Source organism: Amphiura filiformis, chromosome 15, assembly GCF_039555335.1.
Source record: "Amphiura filiformis chromosome 15, Afil_fr2py, whole genome shotgun sequence".
Classification (NCBI taxonomy): domain Eukaryota; kingdom Metazoa; phylum Echinodermata; class Ophiuroidea; order Amphilepidida; family Amphiuridae; genus Amphiura; species Amphiura filiformis.
In genome coordinates this window covers 2,407,291-2,415,574 of record NC_092642.1, presented here as the reverse complement: position 1 = coordinate 2,415,574, position 8,284 = coordinate 2,407,291, and the positions used below count along the sequence as shown (strand labels likewise).

General features: G+C 36.3%; 1 protein-coding gene across 1 annotated transcript; it reads right to left on the bottom strand.

Moving 5' to 3' along the window:
- Positions 1 to 1,047: 1,047 nt before the first annotated feature.
- On the bottom strand, positions 1,048 to 7,559 carry LOC140172105 (tubulin alpha-1C chain-like). Its single transcript, XM_072195450.1, has 4 exons — positions 7,462 to 7,559; positions 4,634 to 4,856; positions 3,956 to 4,104; positions 1,048 to 2,664 (listed from the first exon to the last, which is right to left on the bottom strand). Exons 1-4 carry the CDS (start codon positions 7,462 to 7,464, stop codon positions 1,684 to 1,686), a joined length of 1,356 nt encoding a protein of 451 aa, XP_072051551.1. The 5' UTR covers positions 7,465 to 7,559; the 3' UTR covers positions 1,048 to 1,683.
- Positions 7,560 to 8,284: the final 725 nt, after the last annotated feature.

Genomic DNA, 8,284 nt, shown 5'->3' with positions numbered 1-8,284 from the left:
CCCGAAATTGGTTATAAAAATTAGTCTCGTGTACGCTAGTTTATAGCCGTCATGTGATTGACGACTATCTATAGCTTACGTCCATACGAGTGGACCTGTAAAATTGAAATACTGGAATGAGGTGGGCGGGGCTGACTAATTTATGAATGAATAATGCCCGGAAGTGGGAATAAGCTGTTGGATTGTGTTCACAAAATTCATGATCAATGTGCCGATCAGACGCTTCTACGTTGCACAATGGAATGAAGAAAGCTTTAAAAGCAGCCGGGAAAAGCAGTAAAGTCATGTGCGCATAGTCTTTTAATATTTAGACGTAAGCTAAATATTTAAATATTATGCTGTCAATCAAAAATTCACAAACTTTCAAGTATGGCAATCATTTGATACAAAAAGCGTTAGTGCAATTGAAAGAGATGAAATTAGCATTTTGGGGAGGAAATTTCCAATGTTATCTGGTTGACCCGATAGCTTACAATTTCTTTCATATTATGACCAAAACAATTTTTTGGAAAAAAATATTGGGGTCTTGGATTCTGCCCATTCCCCCTCCCTTAAGCCAATTAGAGCTACATGTAGAAATGTTCGATGCTTCTTTGAAACTGTTTTGGCTCTCACCTAAAACGCCGTATTACTGAAAAGGAATGTCAAGTTATCACCATGTCCCCAAAATTAAGGGTCAAAGGTCTGTATATTACCCAGTGACCCACATTTTTTACATTTTGCTCTCACCGAGTGCCAAAAGTCATTATCTCGTCCAGATGACCCATGTTTTTGCTGATTTTGCTTGATCACACCACATATGCAATGCCACATCTGCTTGGTTTTTATATTATTTGGGTGAAACATATAATAAACTAAGAAGCACTACAGTGGATGCATATTTTGAGAAAAAGCGTAAAATTTAAATTTAGAACGCATGTGTTAAGGACGCCAAATACCAGGTGTCTCTTTCATATACAGTAAGCCAAAAAATCAAGGTACCAGTTGTGTTCACCCCTGTATACCCTAAATAAAGAAAAAATTTGTCAAAATTAAAACAAGCAGCTAATATCTGTACTCGTTAGCTCTGATTTAAGACCTAATTTGTTGAAATTGATTGGGAATTATAGAAACGGTGGTCTAAAACCTAATAAAGAAACGAAATCAAAAGTTGCACTTTTGTGTTCTAATCAATGAAAGCACGACGCTAGTTTTAACGTGTTAATCAATGGAAGCACGGCGCTGGTTCTCTTGTTCGTGAACGCATTGTGTGCAAATCAATAGGGCATGCAATGTAGCAAACTGCAACTTTTAAATTGGCATCTTCCTTGTGTCTTTTGGATCGTCATATCTTTATTTCTTGAACAATTTCAACACATGAGGTCTTAAATTCGAGCTAAAAGATGCAGCTATTGGCTGCCGGTCCCAATTATGACGTATCTGTCTTTGTTTAGGATATACAAGGGGTGAACATAACTGGTACCTTAATTTTTTGGCTTACTGTAGAGTGTAGGAACATTTCCAATGCATGATGTAGCTATATAACTATATTACTAGCAATGGTAAGAATATTAGATATTAGAAGACCTTATTTAGTTCACATAATGTACATTATGAAATTCAAACATATTTAAAAAACTTTATATCTTGATAAGTGCACAAATGGTGAATGTATCCGTCTCTTCCCTCTTTTAAAAATGTCAATTAATATTCATCATCATAATCATCTTCCTCTGAGTCGTTGGAATCCGCTCCAACCTCCTCATAATCTTTCTCCAAAGCTGCCAGATCTTCGCGCGCCTCAGAGAATTCTCCTTCCTCCATTCCTTCCCCAACAAACCAATGAACAAAAGCTCGTTTAGAATAAAGAAGATCGAACTTATGATCTAGACGAGCCCAAGCTTCCGCAATGGCAGTGGTGTTGCTCAACATGCATACGGCACGCTGGACCTTTGCAAGATCACCTCCAGGTACAACGGTTGGTGGCTGGTAGTTGATGCCTACTTTAAACCCTGTCGGACACCAGTCTACAAATTGAATGGTACGTTTAGTTTTGATGGCAGCGATGGAGGAATTGACGTCTTTCGGCACAACATCACCGCGAGACAGAAGACAGCACGCCATGTATTTGCCATGACGTGGATCGCACTTCACCATTTGGTTCGCAGGTTCAAAACAGAAGGCAGTAAGTTCAGCCACAGAAAGCTGCTCATGACACGCTCTTTCAGCAGATATAATTGGGGCATAGGTCGCTAAAGGAAAATGAATCCGCGGATATGGAACCAGATTTGTCTGAAATTCGTTGAGATCGACATTCAGTGCTCCGTCGAAACGCAGAGATGCGGTTATTGACGAAACAATTTGACTAATAAGACGGTTGAGATTTGTGTACGTTGGACGGTCAATGTCCAGACTGCGGCGACTGATTTCATATATGGCTTCATTATCAACGGTAAATGAACAATCAGTATGTTCTAGTGTATTATGAGTGGTTAGAATAGCGTTGTAGGGCTCGACTACAGCAGTAGAAACCTGTGGTGCTGGATAGATAGAGAATTGCAGTTTAGATTTCTTGCCGTAATCTACCGAAAGACGTTCCATGAGCAAAGACGTAAACCCCGAACCGGTGCCTCCGCCATAACTATGGAAGATCAGAAAACCTTGTAGGCCACTGCAGGCATCAGTCTGAAAGATGAATTTAGAACAATAATAAATTAATTATAGATATTTCCTACTACTCCCGATTATATTAAAGCCATAATATACACTTTTATTATACATACTACATGTATACGCTCAATAATATTTTGTGACAACTGTCATGGAGGAATTCTTGTTCTTTTAAGCCAAAATGGTTAGGTAAAATGAGAGAAAACCCTCTTATCCTCTTGGCCGCTTAAAACTGTTGTGTTCTACGGGGAATAAAATGTCTCAGTTTAGATATTATTTAACTGATGGCACTGTTGTCTTATAAACACAACAAATTTGCTTGTAAACTCTCTAAACAAAACTGATATAAATTACGAACAACAATAGGTTATATATTAATGAAAGTAAGATAAAACTCTTCTTTTTTTTAAACACCAAAATGAGCAAAAATACGTCACAATAAACATAGATGGCACTCTCGATCTCAGTTAATACATCTGGAGCCAGTGACGGACGTAACGAGCATCAGCGTCTTATTAAGGGTTGGTCGAAGCAACCAAAAATCAATTTTCATTATCTAGATCAATATATTATTGAAAAATAATACCTTAATGTTTTGCAAAAGTCCATTCTACAAATCATATACTTTGCAAACTTACAGACCTACAAAATTATATATGTGATATTTGAATTTTTCTACACGCTCGCTATGAAATGAGCAATGCAGTTTTTTGCCAAAGCTCACTAACATTCGCAAGATGCTGTGAACTACCAAATCGCAACCGTTTAAAATAGTTGCTAACCTTGCACTGAACAAGAAAATCGATAACGTAGCCCTCATCGGTAGGTAAAATGCACACGGTTGTTCGATGGCATGTAGAATTGTATTCATTTTAAAACACTGATGGCGCTATTTATTTGCATCTTTACAAGGGAAAGACACTTGTATACTGGCATTAAAACATCACAAAAATGAGCAACATATCGCAAGGAAATTTTAAAACTACTTTTTATTATTAAATGAAAGGAATAACTCGTGTTATTGGGCTAAGTTATTTGCAAACATTAATACGTAAATGATCACATCAAACAACCGTGAATCCAGGCGGTGGTTAGGGTAATTATTTTGTGTTTCGTCACTAATGAAACAAAAAATCCCTACAAGATGTAAAGTATACGTGTGCTTTTCGTTGGTGCCTTTACACGGCTAGACACCACTATTCGAAAGATACAAACTGTTGAGAATGGTCAATTATTAATTTAACAGTGTGATATGTTGTAGCAAAAAGAATAAGAATGGATCATAAAACGAGCAAAGAAAGCGTACCAGTTTTCTGATCCTATCTATGACTACGTCGATCTTCTCATTTCCAATAGTATAATGACCTCGTGCATAGTTGTTAGCTGCATCTTCTTTTCCTGATATCAGTTGTTCAGGATGGAAAAGTGCGCGATATGTCCCAGTCCGAACCTCATCTGAAAGGCAAGGTGACAAAGGTGATATGAACATGATTTATCTTGCATTGAAATTGGTTTCCTTTATTATACGATGTACTTTGTTAAGTCCGGAACAAGAAATACCGACCTCTTTCCGGATCTAAGTCTACATTAAGTAAAAAACGCATTGCACGTCATCGGGGGTTACACCGAGAGCGCATGTTTTTTGTTTGTGTGAGGGGGGTGACAGGAGTGCATGAAATGTGCTGGTGATGCAGATATATCACATCTTGAAATAGGAGGGTAAACCTTTTTAGCAGCGTGAGCTATGTTGCTTTATGTGACATGTTTGAGTAAAGGTAGACTTCTTGAAAAATTAGTATTTAATAATTATTCGTTATGCGAAATGTTACAGAAAAAGTGCAATTGTGCTAGTTATGTGGGTTTACCACTTCTTGAAATAGCAGCGGGTATACTACTTTTCTTTATGTGAAAATGTGATGTAGTTTTACCCCTTCTTGGAATGTGAAATGTTTAAAGGACATGTTTTTACTTTCCAACAACTTACCAATAACAGTTGGTTCCAAGTCAAATAACACAGCTCTTGGAACATGCTTGCCAGCTCCAGTCTCACTGAAGAAAGTATTGAAGGAGTCATCACCTCCTCCAATGGTCTTATCACTAGGCATCTGACCATCAGGCTGGATACCATGCTCCAAACAGTACAACTCCCAGCATGCATTGCCCATTTGTACACCAGCTTGTCCGATGTGCACTGAGATGATTTCACGCTGTTGGTACAATGGGGAAAGGGAACAGAAATATAGGATGTATCAAAATTATCATTAGCTGTTATTTGGACCTTATAATGTATTTTGATCTGGCAGTATATCTAAAAATCACTGGAAACATATGGGTACCAGTCATTTTGATAGTGTAATATACGTAGTATTTATTTGGATTCCCACTGTGTATAGACTCAATCAGTAAGGCCTCCGCTATGCTCAATCACTCGTGGTGTACATGGAATACTACAAATTCAATAGTGCTGCTGTTTCATCAATAAAATGCATTTGATAGAATTTCGAATAAAAAGTGAATTTTACTTAACTTTATAATAAGTCAGGTAATTGTAAGTGAATCCAATGGTTCGCTTGGAAGAGTCATGCTTTTCATAAAACGCGGAGGGGTGACAATCCTTTTGATGTAGCTTGTATAAGACGCACTACAATTATATTATGAATTTTGTCATGACGCGTTATGTTGACAATTTCATGCGTCGTATTGCGGACCGAACAGATAATTGTGATTTCACAAGACATCACGGGAAAACAGTAACAAGAGCTCACACGCAATCAACTCACATCAGTTAAAGTGAAAATTACGGGGGTTGCAGCCCCCAATCGCAGTCTATGTTACAAAATTTGGCATAAATAGCCACTGGGGTTACGTTCACGTTGCCTTGCTATTTAAAATTTACTTGCTATTTAAAATTTACTTGTTATTGCCTTGGCTTAAAATGGACAGAATCTTTCCTGACAGTTATTATTTATATTATTTCAGCATTTTGAGTAAAGAATAACAAAATCCTAATTTGATGTAAGTCGTACATTATGGCTTTAAACGAAACATATTTATACAGAGCAAATCTACAACATTTTGTTGTTAATGTGAGTGTTTCTCTTTCTTCGACTCAAAAACTTGCTCCTCTCTTCTCAAATAATAATTCAAGGAAACGAAATGCTCTCTTTGTAAATAATAATGCGATAGAACGAAATATGGATATAATTAGTTTTGTAACCATGAAGATAAACTCATGTACGCGGATGAACACTCATATACATCACAAGAAATTTTAATTGCAACTAGCATTTCTTTTATCACGCAGTACATTATATTCATATACAATATGTGAATTAATTGCCATACACTATTGCCTATTCAACTGTAACTACTTCACTGTTTTTCATTTTCCCATTGGAAGCAAATCATAATTGCGCCAGTATTGATGACTTAAAAATCCATAGACTATCATGTTGGTTACCTCGGTAACCAGAATCCCAGATAATATCAAATGGCGATGTATATTAAAAGGCAGGTTTATTTTTCGGCGGCTAGCAACCAACGACTGATTTTAACAACATAAGCATATTAGCATACAACAAAATAGTTGGGGCTCCCATCTGCCAAACCCCTCTAAATAAGCACGGAGGTTGCTCTTGGCTCTTAGTGATTGATCAATCGGGAAGGGGTTATAAATACGAGTCTTTTTTGTGTAAGTTATCAAAATTCCTCAATTTCACATTAAAGTTTAACACATGCGTGGGGCTAATTTCAAAGTTAGTCATTTTCAGTTTTTCATCTTGAATTACATAATTAAGTCTCTTCATTTTTAGATCTTCTTCATCTTCAAGCATTAGAATACTAATGCTATTTCAATGGAAAAACCAACAAAAAGGACGTAAATGCTCCAAACGGGATACCAATAAATTTAAATAAAAACACGGAGAAAACAACAAAACAACAACAACAACAACAACAACGCATATTACCATGTAGGTAATGTATGTTGGAGCAACACTCTACAGGCCGGCCGAAGTACCGACCTCTTCTCATTGATCTTGGGACCATACTCCATTGGCAATAATGGACTGTCGTAGGGAAGAGGAGGTGGTTGCCACTCCTTTCCGCATAATATTATATGACGGCAACTACCGTATTTATACACTTGGATGAAGAGAGGAAATATAGAAGAAAAGGTCTTTGTCTAAGTGTCTTATTCTATTGCTTTTATTAGACAGGCTGCATCAAAACGACTTTCTTGACACTTTCAAGAAAATATAAAATTCGATTTTTGTTTTTAATGCAAATTATACCGATTGAAATAGAATACAAATACTAATTGATATATTAATTTTGAGAATTTGCCATTGAATTATGAATGAAGAATGGTAATACCGCTTGCAAAATATATTGCACGAATGCTTCCACCTTGTGCCAAACAAAATGGTATTTTTGTCTTAATTTGTTTAATATAGAAATATAATATTAAGGTTGCCAGGGTTTAAAACATGTTTAAAATAAATATTATTAATTCTTGATTATTTGATTAAAATTGCTTTCACCCATTTCCAGATAAATGACATCAATGTTATTACAAAAGGATACGCCACCAAGCCAGTTCTGTTTAAACCTGGCATTCTTAGCAATTTGAACATTTAAACAAAATTGCAACATGATTAAAAAAGCTCATACAAATTGAAAACAGTCGGAGAGCCTTTATTCTGATATTGCTAAAATAAAATACCTATTTTAGAAAAGAGGACCATAATAAAACGCAATTATGTAATTAAAACAACAAGTGCAAAATTCTATCAGAATAAATTTGAAACTTACCATTTTGAGGTTTTGTTGATTCACCTGTTGATATGAGCAGCGGATGTTAACGCTATCTTCTTGTAAGTGAATTAAATTGTCAAATGGTCGGTACAAACTTCACCCAACCGTTTCAGTAAATTAATCCAACACCTTTATAAAAAATGCTATTACTGTCCATTTCTATGGTAACTTGGCTCTAAGCATATCTACGATATCTACGATATATACTCGCAAATATTGGATATTGTTCGTAGGAGCTGGTTTATTAAAATATGTTAAATTGACCATGGTAATTATGATAATGGCAGAATCGATCGCTTGTACCCTCACCGCTACAAAAATACATTTTGATCCATAATTTATCGGTTATTATAAATGACATTAATTATTTCTAATATGAAACAAAGGAATGTATGGTGACCGGTAAAGTTAATTGATTGAATCCAAAGATCTTTTAGTAAAGCTAGAACTCAATTTTGTCTCAGTAATTCCTCAAATTGACTGTTGTGGGCCAAATATAATTTTCACTGGGCCAAATTTGAGACATACAGCGTCTGAGTAAACACTGGAGTACATGTTCATGTAACCTCCTCTGAAGGAGGTGATGCTTTTATATACAGGACGATCTCAACCAACTAAAAGACTGGTCAGACACCTGGCTCCTTCGTTTAAATGCGTCAAAATGCAAATGCATGCATCTGGGAAACGATAACCCGGAGAGATCTGGAGAGATGTCCTTGGAGAAGAGGAAATTATGGTAGCCAAAGAGAAGGAGGATCTGGGTGTCTACATCACAGACGACTGCAAACCATCAATGCAAACAAGGCCATGACTAGTCTGA

Coding starts and splice junctions, on each gene's coding strand:
- LOC140172105 (XM_072195450.1), bottom strand. Junction 4,105..4,633: donor CTTGGAACCAACTGTTATTG/GTAAGTTGTTGG, acceptor CTTGCCTTTCAG/ATGAGGTTCGGACTGGGACA. Junction 2,665..3,955: donor TAGATAGGATCAGAAAACTG/GTACGCTTTCTT, acceptor TTCATCTTTCAG/ACTGATGCCTGCAGTGGCCT.